A 23,269-nucleotide genomic window follows, 5' to 3' on the forward strand; every position below is an offset into this window, starting at 1 on the left:
AATGAGTGTCTGCAAACTCCTACTGAAAAACACATACACAAATAATATGCAGGTTTTTCTGCATCAAATGTCTATTTGGTAAACAGAGGCAAATAATCTTTTTCCTTATTCAGTAAATAAAAATTATAGCATGCAGGCTAATAATATCAACTAGCAATTTTTATTTTCATGCCATCTATTTTAGGTGACCAGCTGCACTTTGCATCTGTATTTTCAATTGTTTAAGAGCAAAAGTGACATCTTTATTTGGGAGTACAAAAATCAGGTTGTACATTGAAACATTTTTGTCTTTTTTTTTTTTTGGAACAAAATCCTTTACACACAATTCCTTCTTTTTGCTTAGGTTTTGCACTGTGCACAAGTAACAGCAGGTTACATAAAGCCAAATTCACCATATATTTATTTGTAGGCTTCTGTGAATGCTACTTTGTGTAAATAAGACTTGATTATAGCACACAGCTTATGAAAGCCTCAGAATAATATGAAGCATTACTGATGGCCAGTTTCCTACTTACATTTTCTAGGAAGCTAAGCTCCCTTTGGCTTTAGGATCTCAAGTAGCAAATCTCCAGTTTTTAGTAAACACAGTCTGGTGAAAACTTGTTTAAACAAGAAAGAAAAAAGACTCTAAAGGCAGCCCAGTTCTGAAACCTTGTCCTCCAAAAACACTACAGGGATGCAACAGAAAGCATCCCCGCTGCTGGAACAAGAACTCGGGGAGTGTAAATAAAACATCTCATTCACACATCATATTTACACAAGATGTCAGACCAGCAAGCTGCTTCTACAAGGTTCACAGGTTAGACTGAAAAAGTACCTTAAAGATTTCTCTTCATGAGAAAATCCTCAACTTAAATCTGCTTTACCCGAAGATAGCCTTGACTAGGCAACGGCTGTAGACAATTCTGTCTTTCTCACAGGTATTCTCATACTGAGAATGGCTTTTTACAAAAAAATTACCAATTTTATTTTTTAAATTGTGACTGTCACGGATGGAATACAATTATTATTGTATTTAAATGTTAACAACTCTTTATATTTAAGATCACAATGTTGGCAAAACCAATACTTAAAATAACAGAAGGTGATAATTTGCATTTCAAAATTAATCTATCTTGCTTTTCTCTCAATTAGACCAAAACATGTTGATTCACAGGTTAGTGTGTATGTGTGTGTGGGTTTCTTTTTTAAACTTATTTATAGAGCAGAATAATGGCCCCCCTGCTAGGCTGGCATTTGCTCAAGTTTCTGTCCATGTAAATTGAATCTGTTACTGGAATTTTCCCCCCTTCAGAATACCAAGGCACATTAACCAAGAGATAAAGAGATACATTGCTGATACTATCAGCCACCAGGCAGGTGGATAAAGCAAGGGATTTTTTGTTAGTTTTCATGGGGATTTTTTGGACAAATATGTGATAAGAGTTCTCAGGGGGCATGGAGAGCAAAGGGCTGTTTAAACAGAAGTGAATCATTCTCATCTGATCTGCTAATAACTTTGTATTCAGACATCAGCTGCTCAGCGCACTTTAAAATGTTCAGAAAACAAAATTACTACAAAGAGGGGGAAAGTTAAAGGAAACAAAACACATAAGCCTCACTATAGTCACCTTAGCCATATTAACACAGCAGAAATTCTCAGTTACAAGTGCTTAATTTCTTCTTTAAAAGCAAATAGGTCATTCTTAGCCAAACCTCCCACAGTTTTGTTTGAAGTGGTGTTGAGTTTATACGGTATGATTTATAATTTAACATTTCCCTTGTAAATTAGAGAAACAACATTTGACTTATCATAGGTGAACAGCAAAGATTTTATTTGGGCATTAATCAAAGCATAGCACAGACACTACTTTGAAGCATCTGCAGACAGCTTTGCTGGTGCCAGAGCTGGTTCAGGAACTTTTGGGTTTTTTTAAATTGAGCAGAACTGTACAGCAGTAAAGAGTAACCCAGCCACACCAACAGATCCGGCAGCACCGTAACACACCACCAGCTTACGAGCACAATTCTTGATGTGCAAATCATTACAAATGAGCCGCATCTTCCGTCTCCAGTTCTTAGGAGAAGTTAAGCAAACGAGGGGCAGCCAGGGCGACAGCGGCATGCATTAATGGTACAATGCCACCTCCCGTCGGCAGCGGGGAAGTGCCGCTCCTGCAGCACACGCAGCCCCGCTCGGACTGAGGCACCATGCGAAATAACCACTGCTATTTCACACAGAACTAATCATACTGCTCGCAGGGAGCGCGACGCAGCTTTTCAAACTGTTCCCTTCCCTCGTCCTTTTGACACTTCTGCATTTATAGTCGTTGCATTTTATATATGCACTGCATAATGTCTTTTTGCCTCTCCACCTCTCCCAGGACAACAGGAGCTGAACAAGCCCCTGCTCTTCAGGGATCTGATCACTGCTGCTGTACCCACTCTGCTTTGCTTTACCTCAATGCAAGGTTACACTCTGGTGCACAGAAAGCCTTAAACACAAAATCCTACATCCCACGAGCAAGTTTCACACAGGTGGACCTATTATCCCTTGGCCCTGCAAAGCTTCATCACTAATACATTACTATCCCTAGCCCATCCAGCAATTAGTTTTCAATATATAAATTGCAGAATTTAGATTTTATGGTTTTTTTCAACAAATAAAACAGCTTAAGATTTAAATACATCTTCATGCACTTCACTGCAAATCATTTTATAACTTACACTGTAGAAAAACAATACCTGAAACCTCAACAACTGAAAAGACACAACTGTTTCAAATACATTTAAAATTTTCATGTAATTCTCAATACAATTTTCTACCTCTTTTAAACTGAAGATATCCTGCAATGTGTTTAAATTTCACATTCATCCTCCCCTTTTTCTGCCTGCAAAATTTGCTCCTCAAAAATCAATGCAGAAAAAAACTGCAGCCCTAAACTCATCTGTTCTCAGTCTCCAACAGCAAACTCTAAAAAGTAAAGTTTACTGATAGACACCTTCCCTTTCTTGCATACTATGAAAGAGTGCACTAAATTGTTGAAATCAGGTAGAATGCAAGTTATCATATCCAAACCTATTCTGTCTCAAACTCTGTTAAAAGCACACAGCAAGCCAAACACAAAATTTTTACAAGACAAGTTTCACTGCATCCTTCAGCAGGAGAGAAAAGGAGAAGGAAGGCTGACTATCCAGAGACAGGGCAACACAGCACATAATCCTGAAAACACCGGGAAAATTCAAAACGAGATAAAGACTCACTTTGAGTCACTTATTTTAGACACTGTGTTTTACTACAGTGAGAAATCATAAGACGTGATAAAATTCTGTGAAGATAATTGTTCACTTCTACAAAACTACAGCATTTCCTTCAGGAAAAAAAAAAAAAAAAGGCAAAACCAGACTGTGAAAAACACTTATTAAAAAGAAACTTAAAAAATAATATTGAAACCTCAAAACTTGTTCCTAGTGTACTGAACTGAAGGACAAATATAATTTCAAAATCCTTATTGGAAGAAGCAGCTTGAGGAGAAATGCTTTCATGATAAAGGGGTTCTGGGACATAGTGCACTCCTCAAAATGAAAAAAACTATCATTCAAATGAAGTTTTTTTTTGCCCCCAGTAATATTGGAACCTAGAGAAAGGTTATTAACGTGATTATTTCTTTTAACACTGCTCAAAAGTTCTAAAACATTTACCAGCAGCAGTAGCCCTAAGAAAGCTACTGTGGACACAGCTACACACCATTACTGAATCATTCTTCATAAAAGAATGACACTTGAATTCAAAATATATTTTGTGCTGCAAAATTATACCAATTACTCTCCTACTAAAAATTAACATGTAACAGTTACACTAAAGTACCAGCATGCTTCACAGAGGCAACATTAAGATCAAGAAATCTGAAAGGCAAGAATCATGGAGCAGTACCAATTCATCCACCTTGAATACATCTAATACTCGTGTTTGCAAATCCTCACCTTGCAGACACACAAAGCAAATGCAGCCTGGGGTAGGGCAGAGAGGGCAGAGAGGGGAGGGCAACTCCAGCAAAAAAAGCCCGGATGGGTACCACACCTGTGCTGTGAGGTGGAAATAATGACGGTGTGCAAAACTTCATTCCTGCATTCGGGGACTTCTAAATATTATTTCAACTGCTCCCTAAACACTTAATTACTGCAAGAGTTGGCTGGTTGGGGCTTAGGGGGCAAAAAGCACCTCTCTTTGGATCCTCATTAAAGTACAGAAAAATTAAGCTTTGACTTTCACAGCTCATTAATGATGACAGGGTGGGAAAAGGCTGCACTTCCATCTTTGCTGGAACTCGACTGGGGAGCGCTCTGTTCGTGGCTGCATTAGGGAGGCAGGAAAACACCTCTCTAACAGGTTGTCACACAAGTTGGCCTCCAGGACAGTCATCTATTTAACAAACACAGTAATTGCTGGGATCCCCAATTATCTTGTTCTTGAATAAAAGTGCCCTGAGGGTAGAACGAAGGTGTTGGATTTACTTTGATAGGTGAAAAGAATTATTTTCTGTGATACCTGCCCTTTTGACTTGCATAGAAAAGATTTTATTTTTCACTTATCTCAAGAAGCTGACATTCAAAGTTTGTTGAGACCCTACCACCTTTATTCACAGAGGCAGTTCCTTGCAGCATTTCACTTGAAGAACAAAAACACAGAAGAAACACCTAATGCCAAACTAAATTCAGAACTTCCATGGCTGGTAACTCTTATTCTAAATTTTTCTAAACACACATTTGCAGACCCTGAGCTTGAGGACTACCTGCATGCCAAGTTGCAATGCCTGGCCAGACCATGCACTCTTCAGAAAGTTATGCTGGCATTTCAAGGTTGGAATGAAAACGTAGTAATCTCCAGTCTAAACATAGTTTTTATAAGTTAACTATGAAATTTTAAAAATATTAAGCTGTACATGAAACACCTGATTTTTGGCTGTCACTGCCAAAAATCACAGACCACTGTATTAGCAGAAAATAAATTGGAAAAAGAAAAAGAGGGAGGGCTCAGTTTCAAGTGCCATCCTTGCTTTAAGATCCCAAGAGATATTGATTTTATCACCCTCATGATTGATGAAAGCAGTTCTAAGGAAAGAGCTCTCTAAACTATTTCAAAGCCCACTGTAGCTCATCAAAAATGTCAGAGGCATCTCTGAGCCTATTAGGGTTGTATTTTTCAAACCTCTGTGGTTCTCCCCCACCACCCATGTCCTTTGCATGTATAAATTTTTATATTTTTAAGGGTCTTAGCGCCACTTTTTCAGCCTCATTTGCTCTTTTCATTTACCAAGATGTACTCACACACAGGAAATAACTAGAAGAAAACAGAACATTCCTAACTTGCTTAAACAAGACATTCAGTACAATTACACGTTATGGAAATGACATAACAAACACCACCACAGTTCAACAATAAAGCAGTTATGAGCCCTGTAGCTTTTTAAAACATTAAGAAAAAGAGACAAAGAAAACTCAGATATCGCATGATCTCAAGCTGTATGCTACAGAGACTACAAGAGAAAATGAAAGCTGCTAATCTACTTTCCAAGTGAAACATTGTAGGTGATTGCTCTAACCTGGGGCACAGTACATTCTCTCTATGGCATCGTTGTCACAGGAATCTTCAACCTCCCTCCACCTGCTAAAATACGTTAGCTGAATGTGTCCTAAAAACAAAACGACAGGAGAAATCAAAACATTTTTCCCTTCCATTTTCTGCAGAAGTGAACTGTAATTACTCCTTTTGTAGCTAAAAACAGTATCATTAAGAATAATGGCATCATTAAGTACTAGAAGCTATTACTGGGGGTGAATTTGCTGCACTGATAATGAAGCTCTAGACAGGAAATGAAGATACTAATTACAAGATAAAACGCCTACTCAGTTAATTGGAAGCAACAGCGAATAAAAAGAAATGCATTTGCAAAAGTTCCTGACCTCTATCATTCAATAAGATGTTGTTTGGGTTCAAATCGCGGCACACAATTCCTTCTCTATGTAAAGCATCAAGGGCTACCACCATTTCAGCTGCCCATCTTTGAATGCAATCCTCTGGGATATTAAACCTGGAGGTTAGCGCTAATCTTTCGTCGAGGTCCTGAAAAATTTGATGTATTTCCTTCTGCCCTGCTCCTGCTATTTTGTCTTCCTTCTTTGGTGCAGTCTTTTTACTTTCAGCTGCTGGTGACATAGCTGAGTCTGCCTCCTCTTTTCTGCTGTCTTCAGTTTGACTGGAAAACAGCGACACTCCTTCATTCCTTAGCGTGTCTGTGTCCCAGCTAACCTCTGGAGCACCTGAGAGCGGGTTGGAAACACGTGAAGTTTCTTCTTTGCTTGCCATGTTTAAGGAGCAGGCCCCAAGCTCTTGGAACAGAGCCCCATCTTCTGAAGCACCTACCTCTTGGTCAGATGAAAAGAGGGTCCCAAGAGCTCCCTGAGTGACACCACTTTGCTCATTTTCTTCCTTGTGGGCAGGATCGCCCACTTCTGGTGCCACATGATTTGGCTCTTGATCAAATGCTTTGCATGGCTCTGCAGAATTATTTAATTGCAAGACATCAGGTGTTTCCAACAACTTTACTTCTGACACGTCCCTATCAGATTTTGTAAACTTTGCCAGCCTTGACACAGCTGGCTCCTCTGTTTCATCAGACATGCCTGGTAAGTTTATTAGGAGATCAGGCCTTCCTTCATCAATGCTATTCACATCATCAAAAGCAGCATCCTTAAAGGAGATGACTGGCACAGAGTCATTTGAACCCCTGCTCACAGTGTCATGAGCTTTCACACCCATCTTGCTCTCCAGGGCATCCAAGCTTCTGTCATGATCTGGAACAGAAAACAATGGCTTTAAAGGCTCTGATTTCAGGTTATACAACTTTTCTCCAAACTCAAGCCCCAGGAGCTCACTAGTGCTATCTTTGCTGTCTATCCTGAAGAGCTCCATGGGGCTGTTCTTGGATCTAGTCAACGAGTCCAGTATCCTAGTAGGGCTGGCTATTTCTGACTCGGCATCGTTGATGAACAGCTTTCGTTCCTGAGGCGCAACTTGGGAGGTGAAGCTGTCACTGCCAACAACGCTGCACCTCTGCAAGGAACTCCTCTCTTTGGTGTGCAGCCCTTCACTCTCTGCTTTAGCCACTGGTTCCTCACTTAGGGAGCCAGAGTCAATTTTTTCCTGCCCATATTCATTGCACAACGTTAAATAACTAGTGGTGCACTCTTCTTCTGAGCTGGATGCCGAGTCCATCCACTTGGAACTCTCCTGACCATCTTCCTGGGTGCTGCTGTCATCCTGAGAGCTTGGTGTCAGGCTGCTCCTCAGTGGCACCACCTTCAGCGTGCTCTCTCCATAGCTTTCTCTGGAATCAGTGCTGCTACCAGTTTCTTTAGGAGTTGGTGTTGGTTGCTCCAGGTAAATTTTAGTTGAACTGGATGTTCTGGATTCAGGAATTTCAAAGCTCTCTTCAGGACTTCTGTTCAGGAACTTACTGACATAAGACCAGAGTTTACCTCCTGAAAAAAAAAGAAAAAAGGGAGGGGTTAATTTCACTCAAAAATAGAATTTTTTTTTTTTATGAAACAGGAAAATATCCTCACTGTCACTGTACCCTTACATCCACAGAGTTATTTGGATCTGCTACCCCAGCAGCAAATAATTTCAAGGACTACAACTTGCTTTTCACGTAGATTTGTATTATTACATAAACATTTAAAGAGCTGCATCTGAGATTCAGATGCTGCTTTTTTGTTTCTAAACTTCAGTAAAGTCTCATTACAGAGCATGTCTCAAGTTGCAAAGTGGTCCCTACTCTCCACCTGCTGCCTCAAAAGAAGCAAAAACCAGGAAAGATCAAATTGTTTAGTGCTCATCACCATCTCTATCTACCCTGAATAATTCTGTAACCCAGCTCTAAACTCATCAGCAGCATTAGTGGAAATGGACTGAAAACTAAACAGCAAGTTCAGTAAGGGAAATTACCATATTAGCTGGATATTTTAAGGGTCTGTGTCTCTCTTTGAAGAAGTTGGGGATTTTAGTTAAATACTGATATAATTCTTCTATTTACTTTAGAATTTCAAAAAAGTTTTTTATGCTTGGCTGCACCAGACAAGAATTTATCAATACTTTAATGTACACAGGCAAAAAGCTCCTTCACAGCATCTAAGAAAGCGGTATCTCCAAAAATAAGTTACATTTAAAAAATACAAACCAGGACTCTTCATCTTTCCAAATGCTGCACACATTAAAAAAGCTCACAGACTTCAAAACGTAATTTTAGCAAAATAAATCAGGAAGTTACTGTACCTCTTGTATGTGCCAAAGAATTTGGCTTAAAGCTAGCATGTCTCCTTTGATAACTTAGGGAGAAATGCAATGTCAAGACATTTCAACTTCAAAGACTGTACAGAAATTCTGGAAAATGCAGGAGTTTGAACAAAATCTTTGTAAAAGAAATAAGTATCCATCCCACTGGGCATCTGCAAAGTTGGTGGGGTTTTTGTTGGGTTTTTGTTACTTATTTGGATAAACCAGAGTTTTATATTTTTCCAAAATACATTCTTTAATAGCTTGGGGTTCTTAACACTCTCTTTATAAGGCAAAATTCCTTTAAAAATTACAATAAAAGAAGAAACTATTTATCATTGCCTAGGAACAGATTTGCTATACTCCCAGGTATTTCAAATAAAACTTACCAAAGACAGAAAAACCTTGACACTTTAAAAAATTAATTTGAATAATATAATGTGAAGTTTTCCTGCCCTCCATCCCCCTGGCTAAGACAAGACTTGTTTTTCAAGGGGAAAAAAATATCTCACTGGTTGTGGTGAAAGTAAGTATATTAAAAACACTAAAAGGGAATTCTAACAGCTTGAGTCCAATGGTAAAGATGAAAATTTAGGTCTGTTAATCACCCTGGTTTCTGCCCAAAGTACTAACAGAGCTAGCACCAGGTCAGGATGACTCTTGCCACCTTCCAGAATGCGGTGAGAAAGGATGCCAGGTAAAGCAACAGGAGCAAAGGGAAGCAATGCTCACAGAGAGAGGAACAAGAACTGCTATAGTGACCACTGTAAACAAAAGCACTTCAAATTCTTACCCAGAGGTGCATTCACAATATGCACCCAAAGTGTGCCCTGCCTCAGCAGCGAGCACAGCCCCTGGGTCCCTCCCAGCACAGCTGCAGGGCAGGGACTGGCTCCGAGCCTGCCTGGGCACAAGTGACCCCAGGCCCTGTGCTGGTGACACCGAGGGCCCTGGCCCTGCCAGAGCTGCCTCACAGGAGGATCTCAGCCCTGTGAGAAGCAGGGAGCCCCTGCAGGCTCTTCAGGTGAGGCCTCTTGCTTTAAACACAACAGGTCACACAGCGGCGCAGCAGGGCGAAGGCAGCCTGCCCTCGGAGCCCTGCAGCTTGCACAGCACTCCAGGATTACTGCAGCTGATTTAGTGAATAAGAGTTGTCCATCCCATAATCACCAGCAGTTCTTTTCTAATGTTATACTTCTACATTTATTCATATTTTTGCTATAAAACGGCAGGGAGATTAAAAAAACAGAAAAGTGAATGAGAAAGAGAGTGAGAACATACATAATTTTTACATATGTGAGAGTTTGTCCTCTTTTCACACTTTTATCCAGAAGAATTAATTTCCTTTAAAATTTCAATTAAATTACTTCAAGTACTTTACCCAATTTAATAAAATAACTATTTTTATTATAATTTATTTTTAATAAAATAACTTTGCCCAGTTTATTAACTAGGCATGTAATGATTCATGTCCATTTCATACAAAACAATAAAATCTAATTTGAGAATCACCTACTACATTTAATAAAACACACTATCTAATAAAAAAATTATATAGTCTCCCCATCCCACTTTAATTAATGATTAATTAGTACAAGCTAAATATTTTCATCTACATATTACTAGTGTTTAGTCACAAATTTATGCTGAAAACACAAATCTCAGGTGTCAAAGCAGGTTCACAGACCATGAAGACTCACATAAGATATTTGGAGTTTTGGGAAGTGCCTGGCACAACACCACCTCAGCCTCCAGGTATGGCTTTAATTCAAGTATGAGCATCATCAGTGCTTCCCCTGAAGGAAGTTGTAAAAGGTCTTTGTAACAGAGGCCTGCCTTGAGCTTTGACCTAGGGAGACAAAGCTCAAAACCGTCTTCCTGTGCTCTTTTGTCACATCTTTTTCCTGTGTCATTACTGGACACCAGGTGGGCTTTTACATGTGACTCCTGAATGGCTCTCACTGACCCAAATGTTTTGTACCCCTACACTGGTAGAGGGTACAAAATAAGATAAGAAGGGGCTGGGCTGCCCACAATATGAGGAATGCAAGAGTTATCTGTGCACAACTTAGGTTTTTCACCTATTGAGAAGTTCAGCTGCTCTCAGGACAAATCCTGTCTGCTGCTCCCTCTGCCTCACTTCATGGAAGATTTCATGCAACCTCCACTAGATTTGGACTTCTACTTGGATTACTGCAGCTTAAAGGAGACCCAAGAAAGATTAAGGAAGGAAAAAGAGACATGTTGGGATCAATACTTCAAAAATCCAATGAAAAATCACTGGCAGATTTGAGAGGTTCAGTAAACACAGAAGTTGCAAAAGACAAAAAAGAAATCTCTTTATTTTTACAGTGTTCAAGAATTCACCACTGTCCACTTGTGAAAACAGGAAGAACTGCAACAATTCATTTATTTTTGCAAATCTATTATCTTAGGTTTTCAAAAAGAAGTTGTTTGTTATTCATGACTTGTATTCCTGTATTTAAAAACCACACTGGAAATGACTACTTACTGCAACTTCACTTAAGAGTTAAACACAAGTAAACAAAACAAAACAAAAATTATGTCCAAATATGTTAACATACAAATATTTCAAGACTGGCCTCCTGGTCAAGTGGAAATACGTAAATAAATGTCATGCAATAATTGTGTTCTATAGTGAAAAACAATAATTTCATTCCTTTTTGCAAACATTCAATCCAGGGTCAAACAAAAGTGATATTTGTATCTGCGTATGCAATTATGCCTTTATGAATGACATACTAATAATCTTTCCCCCTCTCCCCATGTGTTGTGTAAGATCAAGAAAACCCATTAGCAAACCATGCTAATATAGTATCAGGAATCTATAAAAACTAAAATTATAGAAATCAATCCAAACAAGTAAGCTTCAGTCACTGTCAGATAGTCCAACAGACTAAATAACTATAAAAGCTACAGTATTAAGCTAAAGTTTATTAGTGTTTAATGCAATTTCAGAACTCTATTATTAGCATAACTAATTATTACGTTTGTTTTCTTCTACCATGAACTGATTCTACAGTCAGTCTAGTTCAGTCTTTCTGGTTTTATAAGCACATGAAAATCATCAAGTTTCACATTCTTCTGCAGTTATTCAGTGAGAAATTTCTTATCAGCAGTGCTATACTTAACCACATTTCCAGTATTCTGGAGCTTACACCTTTGCTTCTAAAGGCAGAATCTAAAAAGTTAGTGTCCAAAATAAGCAACAGAAAATTCAGCATAAAGTGACCAAGTGATGAAGCTGACTAGAAATCTTTTATATTCTTTCAAACATTTCTGCAGCTTTTTTATTAATAGCACTTGATGTAGGAACACCAAAAAGAAAATACAGAGACTATAATAGTACATAAGACAGAATGAAACGAAACCTAACAGATCAGCACATTTGTCTCCTAAACATGTTTTTTGTTCCAACTGACAAGAAAAATTCATGACCAGTTGGATTCTTCTTTACCCAGTTATCAGACACTTCCCATTTCAGTTTCACATCCTGAAAGACTGCCTGACTAAGGAGATAATATTCCAAAATAAATCAATCGCTTTTGCTACCTTGGTCCATGAGATTATTCCCAATAAGTATTGGGAATAATGTTCTGCAATTCTCACAGAACTGGAAGGCAGCTAAGAATGTAGCAGTCACTGTATTTAGGAAATCCCAAACAAAGTCAAAGTGAACAACCCAAACTTCCAAATAATTGTGATGTGATAGGGAAGAAAATAGTACTGAAAGACATATGCCTGAATTATTCTCCAAAACTGGGCCCAAGTCTCTACATCACCACATAAGGATTTGTATATGGCCAGGACTTTCAATCCTAAATCATGCACCTCACGAGAATTATTAGCCTTCCTTGCTGGGAAAGGAACAATTTTATGGTTTTCAAAGAATCACTGTCCCCCTTTTGAACAGAGACATGCCCTGGTAAACTTCACCATCTTAACGCAACAGCTACAAAAAGTGGGGCTTGCACAGTTCCTAGGCCAAAAGCAAAGCAGACACACAGGCACTGCCATGGCACAACAACAATATTCCACAGCATCCCGAAGGCACGCACAGTGGAGCTGCAGCTCCACACAAGCAGGAAGCTGAGCTCCTGCCTAATCTCCAACATGACAGTAGTTACAAGCACCAGAGTCCTGCATCTGCAGTCCTGTACTTCCAGTGCTGCTGGTGAATCTCTGCTGCAAGGTTTGCTAGTTTAGGCAAAGTTCCAATGCACTTGGAGCAAAAGCTACTATTCCAAAGCAGCCTCCTGAAAAAGTCACTTGCCAAGGAGCGTATCACCTTTCCTGCATTTTCTGATTGCTCTCAAATATTTACAGCTAGCATTATCTCCTCTCCTAACAACAAATCCCCAGCTTTGCAAGCCAGAGCGCTGCCGTGGTGTTGTCTATCAATTGCTGCGTGCGGCAAGCCTCTTCAGCAGGAAGTTTCTTGAGTGCTCTCCAGATTGATAGGAACTCCAGCTTGTTTATGCTTAAAGAGATTTGACAGCTTCTAACAGCCACTTAAACTTTGATGTCCCATGGAAGCCCCCCAGCCTATTTTGAAGCATCTGTTTCTAAAATTTCAGTTGTTAGTAGTGCCAGGAAGAAGCGAGGCCTTATTAACATCAGATTGGCTCTCTCCCACACTAGAACTTGGCAAGTGCTTTCCAAAAAAGCTACAAGATAACTTTATGGACTTTTGTGCTTCTGATGCATCCTTGAAGCCTGTCACTGCGGAGGGAGAAAAATCTCTAAAAGAACCCAAGACCTCACTCACCAATTCTAGGCACGTTACACCATCATGATTTACAAACCAACCAACCAAGGCCCTCCTCTTGAGTCAGTGGTCAAGCTTGCAGAATTCCACACAAAACCCAACAGTGCTGCTCTTAATAATATAGATAAAATCTACTATGAAGCAGTGAGCACCTTAGCAAACATATATTGTCCATTCATAACATTAAAACCTTTCAATTTGCTACTATACGAGCCGCTACCCATTTAAAGTAGTATATAATGGGTATACTAAATACACATTTGGTATTTTACCCTTCAAACTCACAGTGGTGGAGCTAACATACCTAACATCATAAATCAGCACCACTTACAAATTTGACTGGCACAATCTTATTGCTTACAAGAATTACCTGGAGTATGAATATTTAGAGCATTCATAAGTCATTAAATAAAATTTCAAGAGACTATTACTTAAAAAGTACTGTCTTAGAAATTTTTATCTTTTCCCAACATCAACTACAAGCACCTTCTCTATTCATATCTACTCTGAGATGAACAACATTTTAAGATAGGTTTGTCTATAGGGATTCCTGGTGTTATTATCCTTGTAATTTAAAGAATGAGTACTACTAACATAAGACTGATCAGATCAAGACCATCACTGGGGTGAGCAAGACTACTCTGCAAATAGTGCAGCATAACTTCAGCCCTATTTTTATTTATCCTTTATTCACACAGAGTTAGAAGCCTTTCTCCTGAATCTCTTCCCAGCATCAGTGTCACAGCAGGGTGAGGAGCAGTGGCCACTGCCCCAGTTTGGGATTTGGAATCAGGCCCTACATCTGCAACACACTTATTGAATACATTCTCAGGCAATTTACTCATCACTGTGTACCCCAGCTACCACTCTTTACAGCAGAATATATCACTCTTCTATTCCCTTTGTGTGCTCTGAGCCCAGACAGTAGGTTCTTGAAAATGAAAGAACTCTGTTCGTGCAATGTCTCTATTTTTCTTATTGTTATCACAATAAAATTAACAATTCCAGAAGATTGCCATTGTAAGCTGCTCACATTAGGCCTTCCTTAAAACTTGTTCTTACATCTGACCACTTCTCCCACAAATATCACGACTACTCCACTCACTTTTCCATCTGTCTCAAGGAAGAACATTCTTCCTAAAGGGAAGACCAAAACTGTAGGACTTCAGAAACTGCAGAAGTATTAGGAAGGCTTTTTAAAGTTATGTAATTATGCTAGTTTTAAGGGCAGCTGGTATCTGACAAAGGTTATGGGTGGGATTTTGTGTTTGGTTTGGAGCTTCTTTGGTTATGGGTTTTTAAAAATACTTTTTCTCTAAACAAAATATAACAGCTTATATGGAGATTGCAGCCCAGGTGAGAATTTCCCAATTATTGTGTCTATTATTATATACACACCTTAAAAAAACTGCTGCACTGTACAGACCAGCACTGTAAATTCCCAAGATCACCATCAGGCACTACTGCAATGTGAGGCTTTTCTTCCTGCATCAGTGCTCATGGCAAAACCAAGTCACACATTGCAGAAACATTCATTCCTGTTGCAAAGCTAACTTTAGCTGGCCTCATTAGACAAATTGTTCATGAAAAAGCCAAAATCTAAGTTATTAAGGGGGAAAAGAAATAATATTCAATGTAATAAAATTATCTTCTCTATCAGCCAGCTTAGTTTCTTCACATCATCCATTCTGTCTGAGTTATTAACATTTCCTAAAAAAATAACTATTAGCAACCCCAAAATTTATATTCTGTACTCATTTTAAACAAATATGGGTAATTACATTTACGGAATATTTAAATCCAGGTGTTAGACAAAAAAATCAAAATGTAATTATTTTGTGCCACCTGTTCCCTGTACATTTAACAGGAATTTTATAAATAGTTTGAAGGCACAACTCTGTGGTTCTGCTTTGAACTCCTGTGTGATGCCACTAGCTATTTTCTTAAAAATCTAGATCAGAGCAATATTAATCAACAGGAAAATGTTCATGGTTTTTAGCAGAGCTATTAAATTCTTGTGCAAATACTTGTCATTTTAATTAGAAGATGCTAAAAAGGTTTACTAGTTAAAGTTTACGAAAGTAGCCAAAGAATTTATCTATGAGAGCTAAATGTAAATAATGCAGATCGTTGTTGCAGTCAAAGCACTCCCTCTCCTGTAGAAAATAAACAGTTGGAAGCCTTCGATACTGCTACAATTCAAGGATTTGAGGCCATTTGAAGCAGGAATCAGATTCACTGCAGAATGACAGGCGAAAAGGGAGGGACAGAGGAACAGAGTAGGGTGTCTTACATGACACCTCTCTGCCACACTAAAATATTTTAACTGGATGTATGAGAGATTCATTTGACAATGAAGTGCACCATTGATTAAAACTAAAAACCTTTGACTCTTTTCAACAATATGCTTAAAGGAGAGACAAACCTTCTGCGTGCTGCAGCACAAGGAAGACAGACTCGTCGGAGATGATGTACTTGTGCAGACACACCATGTTGGGCACGCAGCGGGGGATGATGGTCGTTCTGCTCCTGCTGCACTCACTACTTTTCCTTAGACCCTGACAGAGAACAAAAAGGTCAGTTGTACCCTCAGTTGCCTTTGGAGCCTGCTGTGCTCTGTGTTTATCAACCAAACTAATCTATCCGAGTTACTCTGGGCTTCAGAGAAACCACTCATCTGCTGCTCTATGCCCCTCGGTCCCCCGAGGCTGTGCTGATGGCATCTGGCGCGTTTCCAGAGAACAGAAGATGGCACAAAGCTGCCATTAAAATCAATTACATGGGTCAATGTTTTTATTAGAATCTCTCTCAAACTAAGTCATCAGGATGACACTCAGTTATTTCCCTGTGACCTTTTTTTAAAATTTTATTTTTGCGCGTGACCAAAAGACACTACTTAAAAAATTCAATTCAAGTCTTAAAGACAAAAGAATGCCTTAGCCTCACAGGTAATCCTCACACTTCCATTTTACTTTACTAAAGACAGCAACCACCTCAATAAAAAGGAAAGGAAAGGATTAGTCTCCTTGAGAGGCAATGATTTTTGGGAGGGATGAAGTTGCCAGAAGTGAAAAAATTGATGTGGGAGGGTGGAAGGGAGGGGAGAGAGAAAGAGAAAAAAAATTATGTCAATAGTGTGACCTATTACAATATTGATAAACATAGGCAGTTACATGGGAAATTCAATGTTACCCTATCTGCCAGTAGATAATGTGAGGTTCTAATATAAAATATTCACAAATGAACCTTTATGAGAAACAAACAGGTTTGCTGTATCCTGCACATACAATTTCAAAGGCCAATGCACGAAGTTAAGGTGGGTTGTAAGCCAGATCTGAAGCAAAGTCACAAAATGTTAACAAGTAATTAAAGCTTCATGTTTGGGACATAGCTTTTTTTCCATCCTTCCTGCCATTAGCAGTGGAATTCATGTCAAGGGGAGCCTGAAGTAAATGGCCACAAAAACAATACTCATAACTAAACCAATTCTCAGCATCACAGATGCTCTTGAGTACATTGGGGTCTTGATCTGAACACTTACTGAAACATAAAAGAGTAATGCAAAAATTTTATGCTGACCAAATAACTGTACAGAAATGTAGTGGGTTATCTCAGTTATCTCAGACTATTGATGTAAAACATAAGGAAACAAATTTGAAGAAGGTCAGTTGTACATTTCATCCAGAACCCACTTAGGCCAGCAGGATATTCCTCAGCTACAAAAGACCAAACACAAAGTGCAGTGAATGTGCTTGGATTAAGGAGAATTTTCACCTTTGTCAGAAGTCCTGAGCCACCAAGGCTTCAGAGATGTTTTAAAGCAGCACATGAAATGTGTGATTTTTTACCAAAGTCTGCAAAAGTGTTGGCCTCAATAACCAGAAGCATCTCAGGTGACTAAACCAGCACATCTGAGCACTAGGGATGTTAGAAATAAAAGGAAAGGAATGCAACCAAACACTGACAAAAAGAATTCCAGAGCACTTAAAATGTATTACCATAAAACAATATATTGCAGGGATACCTCTATAAATTAGATATAAACTGATCTTTGTGTGGTGGTGTAATTTCAGAGGCCATAAAATAAAAGATTTTACTCACCTTCAATATAAAAGTCTGCTGTGTTCTAGTGTCCATTACAAGCAAAACCTAAGCAAAAAGTAATCAGAATTTATTTAGGATTCACAGGAGTAAGCGAACATAACTTCTAGTTATAGTTCCTAAATCTAATGCTGAACACTCTTAAAAAGAAATTATATAATCAATTTTAAAATTAAACCCCTGCAGCATACAGACTTGACAACCAGTCTTCTTTTTTTTTAGCAAAAAAAATGACTGAGGATATAGGTCTCTAAAATTAGGGTAACAACAACAAAAAAGAGGATTTATTTAGAGAGAAAATAGTGGATGGGTTTGCTGCAGAGACAAGAACACCTACAGCTGCAAAGAGCATCTCTTCTAGCAGTGCATCACCTCAACTGAAAGCACGTTAAACACAACAATGAGAAAAGCACTAAATAGCACCTACACTCCTAGCAAGCTCCATTTGGTTATGTGTTGAAAACAAACAAAAAAAAAAAGATACATGTGTATATAAATTTAGGAAACTGCATCTTTAGAAAGCTGGAACCCTCTGCCTTCAAGTCACCCTGCTCAGGAATTAAGTGTTTTCAAACCCTAAGAATACAGATGTGCTTGAAAAGCACCAGCTGCAAGACAGCCACACGAGCAGCACAAGCACAAGCTCAACCCTCCTCTAGGAACAAGTGTGCCCTCATTGTTTATTTACAGCAGACATTGTAAACTTCCAGTATAAATATTCACATACAGTTATAGCAAAATATTTAGGCTGTAAAATCAAACTCCTAAAGGGCTTCTCTCCTTTGCTGGCACTGGGGTTACCCAACACTGGGTTGAACGAACAAGGAGCAGTGAAGATCAAGTCAGAGAGTCAAAGACTTCTTGCAGAGGAATGACGCACCAGGAGCAACAAGGCTTCATCAGGTGGCAGAAGGAGAATCCACCCAGCCTCTCTGAGCTCCCTGCTGCAAGGGGCAGCAGTGCAGCCATGCTCTGCTGTCTCTGGATGGCAGCATCCAAAACCTACTTCTCTCCCCATTGCATCTCGAACATCAGAAGGAGAACTGAAGTATTTTCTAATCATTTCACTCTCACGATATTTCACCAAAGTAAACGAAGTCACAGACTCGTCCCCATTTCAAAGACCTCCTCATTTACTAGGGTTGCAGACAATTTTAAAAGCTTTCTGTATCTTTGAGGGGGAAAAATATCAACAGAAGTTGGTGCTACTGAGATTCTTTTAACAAAGGAATGACACACAGTTTCCATTTCAAGGGCATGGTAAGGAAAGGCAAATATTCCCAGTCTTTTGAGTTTGCCAAACAACTTTTTAGGCCTCTTACATAGGGCTTCCAGAAACAGAGGAAACCAACTCAATAAATAATAACTGCAAAACTGGTTTTGTTATCCTTGCTTAACCAATAGGTGTAAAATTAAAATTTAAGAAAAACACAAAACCACACCAACCAACCAAAGAAAATCAACAGAACAAGAGAAAATATAAAAGCCACTTTACAAGAAGATGCCAAAAGAAGATAAAAATGGTTTGGAAACATGTATGTGTTTACAATCACTCTCCTTCCTCTTCTCCCAAGTTTGTTTGCAACTAGACACTGTTCACATTGAGGCAATAAATACGAGAACATATGTGATTTTTTTTTTTAAATGTGCCCTTTGACTGTCAATATCTCCCAAACAGGTGTTGGCTAAATGATTATAAATTGGCCTCTGGATACACCTCTTCAACTGAGCCGTACAGGACTGGCGATAATATAATTAGACCTAAAAACATCAGGCTGGTGAATGCTTTCCATCTGTTTGGCAATAATGTTTAGTTAACAATAGTCTTTAAAAGAAGCACCTTCAACTTCAGTTCTTAAAGTTATTTATAGGGCCATTCTTAACACACCAGCACTCTTGCTAACAAGAGCTTTAGCCACTTGGAAATTATTAGCCATACGGCTGTATATGAAAAGGAATGGCAGCATTTAACATCTGTATCTCTCCAGATTTACAAGCATCAACCTCATTTAAAGTCATTTCTTAATGAACAGTTCCGTGGTCTGTATTAATATTATAGTTGCATGCACAAAGATCATAAGGAGCCAAACATTTTTTTAATACCAACAGTAGGCCAATCAGTAATGAAGCTGTCAGCATAAAGGACAGAATAATAGCTTCTTTAACCCTCAAACAGGATTTGTTCATTTGTAGAGTAGAAGACACCAATTTAAAAACTGCTCATGGGTTTGCTCACCTTTATAAAGACAAAAATCTAATTTGGTACTAATTTGATACAATTGTCTTTCCAATAAAAGCCTCCTAAAGCCATCTTTTATTCCATGATAAAACAACTGCTATAACTAAAACTGTCATGAAATAATTACCTTTGATAGCATACCTTATTGCACAAATACAATTAATGTATTCCTCCCTTTCATTTTTCACACTTGCTTATCAGCACTGTATTAGCATATGGTGCAACAGAAGAGATTACTGAGCCCTCTCCCCGTAAGTTGAGGTACAGAACCACCACCACCACCAAGGCCAATAAAGCAGGCAGCAGCTCCCTGTAGGGTAACTTCACCTGCTGCTATAGTGCAGCATCAACACAACTGCAGCAGCTACACTTTTATACTTGCAATAACAGCAACTAATATCCCTGTGCCTTTGAGGTTAACTACCTGCATGGGCTACCCAGTCCAACTGACCAGCTCCTCTCTTTTTGCTTCCTATCAAGCATCCTCCCTTCCCCGAGTGACTAACACCTCATTTACAGCTCCACTTCATCTTAGGGACAATTATTTCTTTGTTGATTCAGTACCAACCTTTGGCAAGGCTGTTTACTTCAAAAGGGACTTCAAGAAGCCCATGAAGAGCCTTGGAAGTAACTTCAGAAATTCATGTAGTGATGGTCCACTTCGCCCTGGCAGACTGCAGACTTTACAAATCAAAAACTTGTTTCAAGGGAAAGCAGCCTGCACACATTATTACAAAGATGTGGTTTAACCAGATTCTCTCAAATAATTAAAGGACAACATGAATGGTGAAGTCTAATCAGAAAGCTATTTGAGGAAGGGGTAAGTCCAGGAGAGAGAGGGTCACAAGTATATTTGCTTGAATTTTTATCCCTCACCCAGTGCAGAGAAAGGTCAGCAGCTCTTGGATGCATTGCAACAGTGCTGCAGAAGGGCACAACTGACCCAGGTGCCAACTTACTCTCCTCACCTCATGCTTTACAGCCAATTTATAGACAGCAGTGCACCAAGTCTCCTGTTTGCATTCCTTCCCACTTGCTTCCCGTGGCAAAAGTGTTTTTGTAATTCTAAGATTCCTTTTAAAATGCAAAGTGACAAGTCCTCATCCTAAAGGCAGGATGGGACAAAACAGGATTCCACAGAGCATTCCCTGGGACAGAGCTCTGCTGTTCTCCAGAGCAGATCACACAGAGATGCTGGCATTAGCCAAGGCTGCTTCCAGCTCACAGAGCTGACAGAACCTCTTTCACCATCTAAGTTGCAATATTTAACTTCTCCTAAGAACAAACTGCCAGCTGTAATATTCAGCATCCTGTCTCAGAGGAGGGAGAAGAAGGCGCAGCAGGCCATCCTGGGCACTGAGCAACTAGACTGTGACACAAAAGGAGACAAGGCAAAATCCTATTTGTAATACTAATGGAGGAACAGAGTCAAGGTCCACATATCATGCTGGCTCTTACAGCTCTGTTGCTTACTCATTCTTTCTCTATTTTTTTGCACTAATGACAACCTCAACATGGCCAAAAACACTGACACACAAATAGCAATCACCACAAATAAATATCTAATGTAAATAAGTGTCTTCAGCAGCACAGACATCCTAATTTTGTACAAGTACTGGAGCTCTCAGGAACATCCCAAAAAACAAGTGAACACAGCAGCACTGCATGACAGCATCTCAGTAAAGTGCAGACAGCAAAACCCCTCAATGATGCCAAATAGGATTTCCTACTTGTGAATCTTTTTTCCTTTCCTAAGTCAAGAGTTAATTCTGATGCTGACAGCAGCTACTTAAAAAAATTAGCTTCTTAGATTTGATTTACAGTGTACCCAACAGCTTAGAGGAAAATAAATTCAATTGAATTCAATATAGTAGGTCCAATTAGTTGGAGAAAAATAAAATAAAACCTGCTTGGTAAATAACCATAGTCTAGCTTTAAGAAAACAGTTCATTTTAAGATCCTCTAAATGCACAGAAATTAGCAAATGTTTCGGTATGCTAATTTTTTTTTAATTAAAAGATATTTCTGCAGTAAAAGCTCTTTCATATGCACTACTGATTCTTCATCAAACGTTAAGTTTCCAACTTAACACCAGTATAGCCGGTGGCAGCCTGAAGGTTTACCATCTGCTGCCACCCAAAGTCACGGTGGCCACCTTCAGAACATATGCATCAAAGCCCTGAGATAAGAGGCTGAAGGAATACTGCACAAGTCAGCAGAAGGGGGAGCACAGAGCCAGGGGCAGGCAACAGGCAAGGCACCAGGAGAAGAGAACATGGTGAAGCAGCAGTCACCCAGCGAGCAGCCAGCCAAGGTCACGGGGGACAGCTCTGGAGAAGGAAGGGCTGCTCTGAGCGCTGCTCTCCCGCCGCTGCCTCTAACACCAGCGCACAAATCCCAACACACATTTGCTTCCCCAGTTCTCTCTCCTTTTCTGGAATTGTTCTTCTTCCCTTCCCTGCCTGATTTTTTCCCTAGTTTCTGTTCTTCCATAGCACAGAACACACCTGTGCTTTTTATTTGCCCCCAGCTTTTAACACTAATCAAAACAAACACATCAACACACTTGCTTACAAAAATGTGACTTTAGGTTCACTAACATAAGTGAAAAATAGCTCATGCCTGATCAAAGAAAATTGAATAAGATCTCTTACTGCAGAATCAGACAGCAGAAAGGTTTCCAAGACAAATCACAGCTAAGAGATTACTTTAAAACCAGCTCCATTTTGTTATTAAATTGCTGCTTTACACTGAAAACACATCATGTAAATGTTGCCACCAGTGGGCCATCTATGAACTCTGGTCCTTATCTTATGTAAACAAATGTACCCTTATCATAGGATAGATACTCTAGCAAAAGTCCTACAAACTTGAATATGTGTCAGATGATCATCTAGGATTTCTTCTCTTGTGTTTACCCCACCAGCTGGAAAATGCTGTAGTGAGAGATGACAAGGAAGGAGACAAGTCATCCACCTGATCCCTAGCACGAGTATTTGGGACTGCAAGAAAACCTCAGCTGGGGCTGGAGCTCAGCTGGGTGCTGCACTCAGGACACAGCTCTGTTGATGGGCAGGAGCAGGGGTGCAATTCCTCCTGCTCTCCTCAGCTGTGCCGGCTGTCACAAGGCTACCAGGATTAAAAGATCTACTTAACACAGATTTATTCTTGTCACTTTTCAGATTACACCACCCAGACTCTTACTCATCTCCCTCTGTCGTTACAGAAAGAGATTACATTTGGCTAATATGTATGAAAAATGTGATTATTCCTTATCCTTGTACCTGTGCAATATGAATTATCTTCAGTTTGCAATTATTCCTCCTTTCAAACCATTATTCTAAGGAACTTACAGCCTGTATATTCTATGACTTGGAATAATAGTGTACTTATAAGACAAATGGTGCAGCTTTAAATAATGAAAATGCTAAGAAAGCAGCAAATATTCAAATTCGAATTTTTAAATACTTTGAGTCGGTTGATAACAGAGAGGAAAGTCCATTTTCTTAAAGTAAACTAAAAACTGGCCAATAAATTACAAATGGTGAAATATTAACCTAGAAAATATATCTGGCAGGTTTTACTAATGAAAGCATTTTACAATATGAAATGCCACTGGCATCCCAGAGTAATTGCCTGGCACAAATTATGTATTAAGCAACTCAGTAACAATTAGGAAGACAAACTTATATAATCTTGGTTTAAAAGAAAATATCTCAATAATTTATTTCTTTCTGAAGGCCAGAAGACATACAGTACAACCTGTAGAAGAACATTCAGCAATGTAATTTCTTTTTTTAAAGGCAAGGGCAAAATTTGCGTTACT

The 23,269-nt window shown here is 39.1% G+C and overlaps 1 protein-coding gene across 2 annotated transcripts in view; it reads right to left on the reverse strand.

Annotated features, from left to right (window-relative positions):
- Positions 1-23,269, reverse strand: part of RPS6KC1 (ribosomal protein S6 kinase C1) — an 83,445-nt gene that overhangs the window by 10,681 nt on the left and 49,495 nt on the right. Inside the window, exons 10-14 of one of the 2 annotated variants that reach the window (XM_059469067.1) lie at positions 17,205-17,252; positions 15,529-15,661; positions 6,916-7,521; positions 5,944-6,834; positions 5,583-5,672 (exon numbers count right to left, since the gene is read on the reverse strand). In XM_059469067.1, the coding sequence (XP_059325050.1) occupies positions 5,583-5,672; positions 5,944-6,834; positions 6,916-7,521; positions 15,529-15,661; positions 17,205-17,252 (1,768 nt within the window). Of the gene's footprint in view, positions 1-5,582; positions 5,673-5,943; positions 7,522-15,528; positions 15,662-17,204; positions 17,253-23,269 lie in introns of both variants that reach the window. The other variant, XM_059469066.1, reaches the window with a different exon arrangement.

This window comes from Ammospiza nelsoni, chromosome 3 (assembly GCF_027579445.1).
Source record: "Ammospiza nelsoni isolate bAmmNel1 chromosome 3, bAmmNel1.pri, whole genome shotgun sequence".
In the NCBI taxonomy this organism is placed as follows: Eukaryota; Metazoa; Chordata; class Aves; order Passeriformes; family Passerellidae; genus Ammospiza; species Ammospiza nelsoni.